Raw genomic sequence first — 12640 nt, 5'->3', positions numbered from 1 at the left:
ATGTAAATTTATGTATGTGCATTGTAAAGTATCATAATGTAAACAGATGTGCATCGTGGCGCGGGGCCGGTGACGCACACGTGTCGATACAGAAAGTGCGAGCCGCCGCCTCTCGTGCTCTCGCATCTGCGGCAACTCATAAGTCCGTCCGAGCTTCGCTGGCTGCCACTAAAGACTGCTTGTTCGGTCTTCTGACGTCTTTAACACCATTGGTAGAAGGTATGCTCATATTATATTAACTTAGATGGCTGATATTATAAGATTTTTTTGCAACTTAGAATGGCAAACAAGCTGATGGCCCACCTGATGAAAAGTGGTAATCGTTGCCTATAGATATAGTACCATGGACATAACAGAGTATACTGTTTCGCCCAACAAAGAGGAGGGTATTCGAGAATTCAGACAAAATTCACTTTGATCTTTATTTATTATGTAGTTTCAGATATATGTTCGTCTCATTATAATTTTGATCGTTAATATTATAAGATTTAGCCAAAACCTTGGCCTCTTCGTATTATGCGGTTCCAAATATATATTCATATATCTTAGATGGTTGATATTATAAGAGTCAGCCAAAGTTCACCTTGATATCTGCGTCAATGATGACCATGCCGTTCTATATAAAGTGTGGATTAGAAACTTAGATTATTGTTGTAACGCGTGTATTATAGTATATATTATAGTAACATATTTTCTATATTTATTATATATAAAATATGCTTTATAGTTATCAGTAATGAGGTATCAGTCTCATGCCTGTAATCCCTTATCGGGTAGCCAGAGGAATTAATCCGATTATTACTGTTGTGCAGAACGTCACACTAGACATGCCCACATTTTGTCGAATAAATTAGAAGCCAATTAATTATTTTATTCATTATTATTGTCAATTTAATTAATCGAATCATAATCTAAATTGCATTGTAATAATAATTTTAGATAATAAAGCAATAGGTATCGTGATTGTTTAATGTAATGTTTTGAAGTGGTGTGTAATTAAAATTATCTTAATTATCTAAATGTGTATTATAATAAATATTAATATAACTTTAATTAGGTATATTCGTGTTTGGTATTAAACAAAATTATTAAATAATATTTTATTTTTCAATATGGTGTAAAACCAGCGTAATAGTTTGTTTATTTAAATAAACAAACATTAATGTCGTCTATATAATAGGTCACCCCTTCTTTTCCCGTGGGTGTCGTAAGAGACTAAGGGAATTTAATGTCGAAGGATGGGCAGCAGCGTCCTTTTTAAAACATTACCAAAGCCTAACTGTGGTTACTAACCCGCCTGCCAACCACTGGCAGAGCCTCCTAATAGGAAGAGGTCTATGTTCAACAGTGGACAGTTAACAGCTGATGGTATCATCATATAATACATACAATAATTGTACAGTGTAATATGTTAATAATTCCAAAGTGTCTCGTTCTTACTAATAATTCCAAAAATTTACTTATAAATATAGTTGAACATTAAGAAAGGATTTAAGAGTTCTGCAAATAAACCCTTTGTAGAGGATCAAACAGGGGATGAAAGTTTGTACGAATGTTGCTATAAGAAATCTTATTAGGTTTTTGGTTATTCATTACATGAGTGAAAACATTAATTAAATAACTAGATTAAAAAATAATGTTTATTTAACGACCAGTCGTTAAAGCATGATTGAAAAATCAACACCTTGACTTTATAGATTTTTACATTTTTTTAACATTAGTTAGATTAAAATAATAATAGAAACCTAATTTTATTTATTTTAGATGAATTCGACGTATATACGATACAGGCCCGTGCTCAGGGTTTGTTATTGTTGGGATCTCTACTTACTGAGCGATCGGCTAGTGATACAGTGTGGTATGAACTAAGGGATCGACAGTCTATACCTTTCTTCAGTCTGTTACTACAGAGCCTGCAAAGCGATGAAATTGGTTAGTTGATACACAAGTATTTGTTCTAGAAACCGAAACAGAATTAATTATAAGAAAAGATATGTTAAGAGCGTTAATAATCATAGCTTCACTAAATGTTGCCACGTCACAATTATCTGTAAATTTTCAAAAACAATTGTTTCAAAAATAACAAAACAAAAATTTTCAATATTTTCGACTGATTATTTAAAAAAGAGTTGTAACAATTGAAGAATTTTGAATATTTGCTATTTATTATTTAAAATGCGCTCTGCTTACGAACTTATTAAGCTGTCACTAAAAATTTGGATTTGCATAGTAAAAAAGTATTCGAAAAATTTCAAAGTTGAATATGAAGTATGTGCAAAGTTTATTTAAAATATATTCTATGAACGTTCTATTTCGTAGTCAGAGCGTATTTAAAATAATCGACTAGAAACATTGAAGATCAATCAATTGTTTTTGAAGATTTACAGATATTCGTTCTTAAATTCGAATGAACTTTAATTTTACTTTTTCATATAGTGTAAAACAATATTGTTTTTAGAATTTCAGACGGCGGGTTTATATTGTTTGTCGCAGTTAACCGAATCGGCAGCACATAAGAAACACCCGGACAAGTCTAAAGATAAATCATGGATTGAATTTTTTGATAATATCAAATCACCATACACATTGGGCCCATTGAGCGAGAGAAGCGGCGCAGGGGATGGGCTTACAAATGATTGTCGACCTGAGTATATGGCGGAAGAATTATGTAAAGCAGTTATACATATATATCTGAAATCGTCGCTGGAGATGAAGAAATATCAAACAAGTCAAAGTATGTAATAACTTCATTGTGTGGAAATTTTATTTGCCTTGCTTGCCTGTTTGTTTGTTTGTTGATATTTTTCACAAAAATATCTCACATGATGCTTTGTAATGTTGTTATATTATTTTGTATTGTATCAACTTCATACAAAGGTTACCATCAGATGACTACCCAAAATTTACATTATCGTGTTACAAATTTGTCCGATCTTGTAAGGTTAATGTTTGAATTCTTCTTTGTTACCAAAGAACATAATCAATAACGTTGGCATTAAAGAAGCAGGAATGTAGGTACTATTTACCTGCAAAGGTTTTTCATCGCGTTAAATCCCGATTGTTTTTAAAATATGTGTAAACAACGTTTAAAATTAAATAAAATAACCAAGTTAGGAAACTGATGAATTTTTATTACCAATTGCATGCTACACAATGTTTGGGATCTTTTAGTATGTTTACACTAAATGTATATTGGATGGGTGAATAAGGAAGAATAAGGCGTGAGGCGTTTGGTTTATATTAAAAGAAAGACTAAAATTTGTTCTATAGAAAAAGCTAGCACTCGTAATAAAAATTAGTATGAGAGATTAAGAAAAATAATACTTAAAATCGGTTTAGTATGTTATTTTAAATTTGAAGTTGGCTGAATATGATTTGTAGGGATTCAGTCTTTGCAGATCAAAATTGTTCATTATGACGAACTATATTTAACGGCGGTCTAAGCTTATCAGTAAACATTTGATAGCTGAAGTGATGATATGAAAATATTGAAATAAATCTTCTAAGATCCCAGCAAAATACTAGTATTTTCTTGGAAAAGATTGTCGTAACAGATAGTTTTATACATGTACAACAAGTGTAAAAAATGATATATATTTTATGCAAATATATAATCTACGATGATTGTTTGGTATAAACGTGGTGTAATTTTCTTTGCAGACGAAGCGTGGGTGCGTGTGTGCATATGTGCAGCGCGGCTGATGGGTGCGAGTGCGCGCGCGCGGCAGTACGGCGCGCATCGGCGTCTGCCGCATGCGCTGTCGCTTACGCTGCATGCGCTGCGCGATCACCTCTCTATTGTCGGGAAGCCTGTCGACTTCATACGGAATGCGGACCGTGTATGTACAAATTATACATATAATAGTTGTGTAATGTACTACTGATGTTCATACAGACGAGAAATTTAAGGCAATTTCTTATTTATTATTACGTAGTTATTATACGTAGTTCTTAATTTAATTTAAACAAAGATTAAGGCAATTACTTACACTAATACACGTGTAAAATATATTCAAGTTAGAAAAATTGAATAATAATATTTATGTATATTTTTTATTAAATCCTGCAAATCTATTAAATATTTGAATTATATAAGATTCCTACCTAATAATTAATTGAATATATTAAGAATTTTTGATAAACTTTATGAAAACATGGATGTTTTTAATAAAACAAAATAAAACATATATTTTGGAATATAATCTAGAGATTATATTGACACACTGTTATCGGTTATTTTCAGAATCCAGTTTTACACACATTGTATTGGTTGTTGATCGTCATCGATTGTCAAATGCTAAACTGTGTGGCGGCTAAAGAAGCATTTGTAGAAGATAACCTTACGGTGTCCCTATGTCGACTATGGCCGTGGTGCATGATGACGGAGCGTTTGCGGTTTACAATTATGCACCTGCTGTACACTTTTGTTAATAATTGTCCTAAAGGTATGTTAATTTTTATCAGATTTTTTCTTTATGTATTAAGTATAATGTTATAGAGGAATATCTTGATAAACTATGCCATATCTTATGTAAAAGACTACAAATTTTTCACAACACGTCTTTCTAATCGAACTGATATACATTATTTTTAAAATTAAAAAAATCAATAAAACGTGGTGTAATTGCTTAATATCTGTGTAATAATCCGTGGTGACAGGCGTGACAGATATGTATGTATGTATGTAATCCGTGTGTTTTGGTGCTGGCAGCGTGGTCGGCGATGTGCGTGTGCGTTTCGGGGCGTAGCGCGGCGGGTGAGGCGTGTGCGTTGGCGGCGCGCGAGGCGACGCTGGCCACGCGGCCGGCTCGCGCTGCCGCACGCGCGTCGCATGCGCCACACGCGCTGCTGCTACTGTGCATGGCCACGCTGCGCCGCATTTTGTCGCACCACCAGTGCCGCTCTATTTTCATCAAGGTAAAATCGTAATATTCGTAATATTATATATTTTTTAAAGTTTATTTATTTATGTTTTTTTTTTATATACACTTTTAATATAAATATTAGGTTATAATAAAAATGTACACTTGCGGATTGATTTTTTAAAGGGATTTATTCCAGTCGACCTTAATTTTATTAACTTTAATTAGGATAAAATATCTTTTAATGTAATATATGGTTTATATAATTTCTTTCAAATCCATTCAGTTATTGAAAGTTACTCAATAAGTAACAAATGTCCAAACGTCTTTATACATTTTCTACTTTATAATGTTAATTAGATTAGCTTGTGTCTGGACGATGTTCGCGTGATTTTTTGGTTACCGTTTTTTTGTTTATTAATAAAAGTTTTTTTGTTACATACTTTTATGTTTTCGGTTCTTAGAAAATCTTGTCTCTCGCATACTTTAAATGTAATTTTATGTAATAATAGGTGTCAGACGTTCATTATAATCATACTGACTGGTATTACATCACGGTTCTCTCTAAAGATACCAACTTGTGAAAATATGCATCAATGTGTTATTCTTTTTATTTTGTCATTTTCTTGTGTTTATTGTTTTGTTGGATTTTCTTATCGTAAATATGCTATTTACTGCCGAAGTTATTTAAGATTTTGCTTTGCAGAAACAGCGACGTTTTATGATTAAATTTCATTGCATCAACCTTAAAATCCCTAGTCGAATGTGAAGTCATTCAAATCGATTCAGAATAGTGGAAGATATAACTTAACGTGTATACAAAAAATACAGAAGAATTGAAAATTACAGGAAATTGAGTGAAAATACAGGTTATGGCGTCATAGAGTATATTCATAATGGTGTTAATGTTTATAGGTTATTTTAGTTTGTTTCTTATTCTAAGACGCATGAAAATTTCTATTTGATGTTGTGTAAAAATTTATGTTTGATAGAGCGAGGTGTTGTCGTCCGTGCACAAGGTGTGGTGGCGGTGGCGCGCATGCGCGGCGTGGGCGCGGCTGTGCGAAGCGCTGGCCCGGCACGCGGACGGCGCGGCGGCGCTACTGGTGCTGCCGGCGCGGCCGCCGCCCGCCGCGCATGTCCGTTCGCAGCTGGCGCCCGCGCTTGCGCACGCAGCCGCGCACCATCGACATGTCTTCTTGCAGTCGCGTGAGTTTCTTGCTCCTTAGTTACGGTTATATATCTTGAAAAACAGCTAACGATAACCGAAAATTTTTAGATATTTATTATGAAATCTTAATATGAAATAAATAAATAAATACCATTGAGTGACAGCGCCATTGGTCCCAAACTAAGCGTTTGTACTATGACTATTGGACAATTGATAAACGTACTTAAGTACGTTTATTAGTTGTCCAATAAAATAATTTAATCGAATAATTTATCTGAAGATACCACGTTTAGAGGTGTAACACGTGTTGCTTAATATGCTTGGACGAAATGGCAGTTGGAGATTGATGGGTCAGTCTTTGAGTGTTAGCAGTCGCACACATACTGATGGTAACGAGTTTAAAAATTATAATTCTGATCAAGTAACCAGTACTATTATATGTTTAATGCGTAAAAATGGGTTGACACTAATTAGCGTAATAACAGACAATTGATTGATTGATATTCGTTTGCGTGTTAATCTGTCTATGATACCGACGCTTTCAAAGAAAATTTATTTCAAAGTGTTTGAATATTTAAGCTAATTTGAGTGTAAATCCATTTATTAATTTTGTTACTACTTGTTGTAGAAACTAGTTTTAAATACATTATAGAGGCGCTAAAATGTCGCGGTACACCGTCACATTTTCGCATATTCTTCATAAAATAGTTCACACCTACCCACGTGAAAAATCACTATTTATGGTACTAATTTGATTATGGCGTTAAAGTGGATCAACAATATGATCTACTGGCATAAGTACAATTTCCAAATATGCTTCTTTTTATCATAAATTTGTACTCCTATTGAAGTATACAAAACTGCTTCTCAATTTATTTTTGTTTTTTCGGCGAGTATGTAAGTTTACGCTTGCTAAGTTACGTGTTACGTCAGATGCATACATGTATAAAACAAAATTAGCTAACGAAGTTCTTATACTAGATATCATAGTCTTTACATGATAAGCAGTAATAGATGGTAGGCGTAATATTTAATTTAGTATAAAATATAATTAGAATAGGACAGAAATAATTTTATTAATTATTTATATTCTGGGAAGCATACAGCAAATTAATAATAAATATCTATTTAATGGGTAGTTATATTAATGATAATTATAGGCCACTATAGATAGATTGTTAATGAAGTTATTATCCTAACCTGGTTATTAGCCTTTTGACCCCTCATTGGCAACTTTATATTGTATTTGTTTTTAATATTTCCATAAAAAGTAATTTTAAAATATTGTACAGTTTTGTAGTTTCTATTTTATTTACTGCCTTAATATAGTAGAGAGTTGTATAAACGGATATCAAATATACAAATACGGGCTCTCAGTTGAATAAATTGTATTAGGATGGTTAAAATGTATCGGCAAAATTTAGAAATTAAAAATATTCGTGTTCCCAGCAATATACTGGATAATGAAACACTGAGTGATGATTGTTGTCATTTGTTCCTGGTCCAATGTACTGACCCTACTATGTGTAATTTATTAAAAATATATTTCACAGCGGATCTCTTGGAATTTCTTTCGGGCACGCTGTTGACGGGCGATACAGAGGAACTGGTGTCGGCAGCTAGGGCTGTCTGGGCTTTGGCCGCAAATAATCATAAGGTACAAAATATAAATACATTGTAATCATAGAGCATAATATGTGTTTATATTATATCGTAATACATAAATTAGTTATTATTATCTCAAGTTCACTGATTGCTTAATTAATTTAAATATCATTTATTATTCTTTATAAAATAATAACAGTAGATACCAGTAACAGTAGAAGTATATAAAAAGGTGGTAGCAATAGCTTATTGTTAATAATAACACAATGGATATGATATGTTTTATATATATATATATATATATATATATATATATATATATATATATATATATATATATATATATATATATATATATATATATATACAGGATGCTTCAAAAAATTGTATACACACTTTGAACTTCCATAGAAAATTTATTTACCGTTCTACAAAGTTAAATTTCAGGAAAATAGAAAGCTGAAAGTCCTATGTAAATGAAACATAAATAACAAATGTTAATACTGTTCAAATTGGTGACCTGCAGCATCAATACAATTCTGAGTACGAGTCACCACTGATTCTGTACATCGTAACAAAAAAATGAGATTTCTCTACACACTGCTTAAATCTCATTCCAAAGAATGTCTAAAATTACGTGGTTTACGTTTTTACACCTCATCTTTTACTGTGCCCCACAAGAAGAAATCCAGTGGTGTAAGGTCTGGAGAGCGTGCTGGAAACTCGATTGGCCTGCTTACGTTCTTCAAAACTCAAACGTACGTCCCCCATGTTAATATTACAAATTCCAACTGATAATATAACATAGAGGGACGATTATGCTGGCACCTGGCGAAGAAATATAACATTAGCCTTGTAGAGCGGGAAAACTACAATAGTTTAAAGTGTGTATACATTTTTTGGAAGCACCCTGTATATATATATATATATATATATATATATATATATATATATATATATTTGTACTTCTGCTGATTTTTGTATTTCTCTTATTTTTGTAGTGTTCTCTCTGCTCTGTTCGTTAAGTGTAAATCTCAATATAATTTTTAAGTCATAATATTTGTACCATGATAGATGCTTTCTAAAATATCCTCCATACTATTTCTGTATTGTCAATTATTTTTGTGTAATCAATTTAAATAAATAAATTTTATTCGAAGCATATAGTATATAGTTCCTTAGTTTTTTAGGAGTGGTCTGGTCTGACCATCGGCAGTTTCCTATTCCAATACGCGGTTCATAAGTAAAGGTAGTGAGTTCGAATTTAGCTGATAACAAAAACACTTTGTATTGATTTTTAATTTTTCTGTGATGATTAGAACATTGTGTTTATAGCGATAGGTTCGCCCTCTGCCACATTAGTTCGACGAAATGTGGGCATGTCCAGTTTTACTTTCATCACAGCGACAAGAAATTAATCTCCCCACTATTCTGTTTAGGATTATAATCTTCTGATTGTGAATATTTGAAGTAAAAAACATTTAAATAATTAAAATAAAGGTATACTGTGTATATCGTTTTATTACATTTTTTTAAATACATTTAAACCGTACATTATCAGAGTTTTTGTAATAGTTATTTCATTTTATACAAATTAACGGCTTTTCTATTCTATAAATGACCAATTGTAATGGTAATAATTACTAATTTGTTTTTCTGTAACATTCTATATATTTATGAATGAGAGTGATGTCATGAAGTGTTTGGGAAGTCATATTCATAACTCGTTTCAAGTTGAAAAAATTATTTATGGTATAATGAATATGTCTGTTTCACGCCTTTTAGTTGCTAAATTTCTTGCCTATAGCTATAATTGCTTTGTATCGAATAACTTAATGTTTTGTTCCAAAATTAGATTCAACACTATTGATTGAAACATGATCATCGAAATCGGTTAAAATATGATGAACATATCGCGTAATATACAGTACTTACACATAGTCAAATTAATAACACTCCTTTTTGATGCCGTTTCACAAGATTAAAAAACCAGTCAAGTGTGAGTCGAACTCACTAGCCTAGGGATTTATACATAGTATCTAAAAAGATATTTGCTTACTTTTGAAAAAAAAAAATGTGTTGTACACTCGCAGTTGGTTCAGAAACGCACCGAAACACCATAAGAGAAATAAAACAAATTATTTATTACAAAACGAAACTGTTAAAAGGTCGCAGTTACCATTATATATATTATATAACAGAACATTTACATTTCCTTGTAACAACATGTATCGCAATCTAAATTTTAACAATCCTGTCTACTGGCTAATTAAAAAACTAAAAATCTATTGAATAATCAAACATATGTAGATAATATGTAAAATGACCTGCTTATTGTATTTTATATATGAAATGGGCATCTACTTATTATTATTTCAAGTAATTTCGTAATTAGATTGTAACTTTCGCTAGAAGCTCGAACGCAAATTTAAATTTGTTTTTGAAGGTTTTTTTTTTATACATTCTGAAAACTTGGGTAATTAGACGCAACGTAATATTTTTCCTGCAATATTCACATATACTATTATATATATATTTCTATATTTCTCATTTGTCGCCTTACAAACTGGAGATAAGGTTAGGATAAAAGATTTTTTTTACTTTAATTTGAAAATAAATAAACATTTGCTTTAAATTGTATAAATAAAGTCCTTTCATATGACACCCTACTTGGTCTGGTATATCTGTTTTGAAATGTTGAGTACCCCTTTTGGAGCCCGTAACAAAATAATAATATGTAAAACTATTCTAAATTTCAAGACTATGGAAATAGTAGATATAGACAGATGGACGGACGGACATAGTCGCTCCATAAAGGTGCCTTTGTACCATTTTGGTACGGAACACTAAAAAGGCAATAAATATACAAATTGATTCATATGTCCATTGTAAAAATAGAGTTCATATAAATTCGACATGTCTCCATGACACCTTTCCATTAATTCTGTTGAAATTGTACACACGTGTATACGCACGTAGGTGCCTACGTCAAAAGAGGACATTTTAAATATGTATAAACGTGTTTTGTTCAAATTAATTTATATTGAAAGTGTCAAATTGGTACTTGACATTAATTTTTATTGTTGATGCCTTTTTAATTGTAATGCGGCACACTTTTCCGATTTTAAGAGAATCCAAATCTTTTATTGTATTTGTAATTTTTTTATCATTTGATATCTGCATGAGAGTTGTAGTATTTTGTATTTTTACATGGCGAGTTACAGGAGATGTCTAGTTGCTAATCTCAGTCAAGTGCTTACAAATCCAAGTACCATGGAACATTTCAAAAATCGTAAATCTTCTAACTGGCAGTATGTTAATGTCAACTATATCAAGGATTGATTCAAAATTTCCTTTGTGTGTATTTGTGAACCATCAAACACTTTTTTAATTATCTGTTTCCATTTATAAATATTTCTATTTATTTAGGCTAAGCTTCAGCTTCGAAGTGCCGGAGTGGTCGCAGCCGTGTATTCAGCTCTACAGCGATTGCAACGTGGACAGAGTGATCCTGCAGCACAGCGAGCACTTCAACTCCTTACTTATACAAATAACATCTTGCAAACTCCCTAACAATTATGTTATTATATTATGGCAATGAAATTATAGGATATGAAAATATAACACTATAGTTCTATGAATATAGTTCTATGAATGGCAACGCATGTATCACAGTGTATTCCCTGATGCCTCTGAAGCTGTTCATGTCTATAGGCGACGATTACCGTTTTTCTTCAGATGGGCTGTCAGCTTGTTTGTGATTTTTAATTATTATAAAAAAGCAATTTACTACGATTTATTATGACATGTTTTGTAAATTGAACAAAGTGAAGTAGTAGATCATGATTATTAAAAATAAATTTCACGCCTGCTGGAAAGTATTGTTTTATTTTAAATATTACCAAATCCCGTCCACGATAATTTATGTATTCATAAATACATTGAATAAGGTTTTGCTCAAAGAAATTATAGGACGAAGAAACACAATTATGTTATGTACAAACCGCGCGGTTACACGTGATCCATTTAATATGAAGAGTTTATTATATTTTAGCACATAATAAATTAATATATGTTTTTGAAGCCGGTTAAAAATTGGCTTTAGTTGCAGTTTGTACATCCTAATGTACGAAAGTCTCGTCTCACGATGTTCCTTCACGCTAATCTCTAAAACTGCACAACCGATTTTTATTAAATTTACTCATGATAGTTTCATACATCATCATCATCTCAGCCATTATCCGTCTACTGCTAAACGTAGGCCTCCTCCATAGACTCGAAAAGAACTTGGACTTGCCTTGAATCACCTGCAGCCACTGACTCTCTGCAAACGGTTTCATACAATTAATATTAAATACGCGAAGATCAATAGGTGCAAAGGTAGTAAGAATAAATATAGTAGAAATTGTAATTTTTTTAAATGTGAACAAAAAATAAAATAAAGAGATCCCTTTATGGGATAAGTCCGCCATTGTATATTAAATCATTAATCAGAATTTAATGTGAATTATGTACAATAAAGATTTTACAATACAATATATTGAGATTAAAAATAAATGCATTATATTTTCTTTTTTCATTATTAATAAAAAAAAACACAAAGTATTGTGTTGTCCATCGTGTTGTTCATGTCTATAGGCGACCATTTTTTTATCGGGTACGCTTTCAGTTTGTTGCTATTCTGATTAGCAAAAAAAAAAGTTTACTGCCTATCCTGTAAGAGACTTGCCGTGATAATACAGATAGGTTTATTCATGCCTGCTTTTACTAGTTGTGTGTGCTTTTATTATAAAAACAATATAGGTTCAAAGGTTTTGTGACGGTCGTAGTTAAAATGAGGTAAAAATAAAACATATTTACAAAATATTGCGATACTCACGACAGTGTGTACCTATAAGTTATTGCGCTCACGTCAATTGTTTGTTTCTTAGCGATTATGTCGGTATAAAATATCGAAAAGCGAGCGCTTACCCGCAGTTCCCGATGTTAAAATCTACAACGA

The 12640-nt window shown here is 31.9% G+C and overlaps 1 protein-coding gene and 1 long non-coding RNA gene across 3 annotated transcripts in view; one reads left to right on the top strand and one right to left on the bottom strand.

The window, feature by feature from the left end:
• LOC113517379 (rotatin-like) overlaps positions 1–11519 on the top strand; it is a 48437-nt gene extending 36918 nt beyond the window's left edge. For both annotated transcript variants that reach the window (XM_052901393.1, XM_052901392.1), the window contains exons 25-33: positions 47–219; positions 1765–1932; positions 2459–2734; positions 3661–3839; positions 4244–4445; positions 4712–4917; positions 5855–6071; positions 7587–7690; positions 11068–11519. In XM_052901393.1, coding sequence (XP_052757353.1) covers positions 47–219; positions 1765–1932; positions 2459–2734; positions 3661–3839; positions 4244–4445; positions 4712–4917; positions 5855–6071; positions 7587–7690; positions 11068–11211 — 1669 coding nt within the window. In that variant the 3' untranslated portion in view covers positions 11212–11519. The remainder of the gene's footprint in view (positions 1–46; positions 220–1764; positions 1933–2458; positions 2735–3660; positions 3840–4243; positions 4446–4711; positions 4918–5854; positions 6072–7586; positions 7691–11067) is intronic.
• Positions 5733–12631, bottom strand: LOC128202170 (uncharacterized). The gene is made up of 2 exons (XR_008253625.1): positions 12518–12631; positions 5733–6086 (listed from the first exon to the last, which is right to left on the bottom strand). It is a non-coding gene; the product is annotated as an uncharacterized LOC128202170 (long non-coding RNA).
• Between the last annotated feature and the right edge of the window lie 9 nt (positions 12632–12640).

This window comes from Galleria mellonella, unplaced genomic scaffold (assembly GCF_026898425.1).
Source record: "Galleria mellonella isolate WM207_F2 unplaced genomic scaffold, CSIRO_AGI_GalMel_v1 utg78, whole genome shotgun sequence".
In the NCBI taxonomy this organism is placed as follows: domain Eukaryota; kingdom Metazoa; phylum Arthropoda; class Insecta; order Lepidoptera; family Pyralidae; genus Galleria; species Galleria mellonella.
This window is presented reverse-complemented; position numbering and strand designations above follow the sequence as displayed.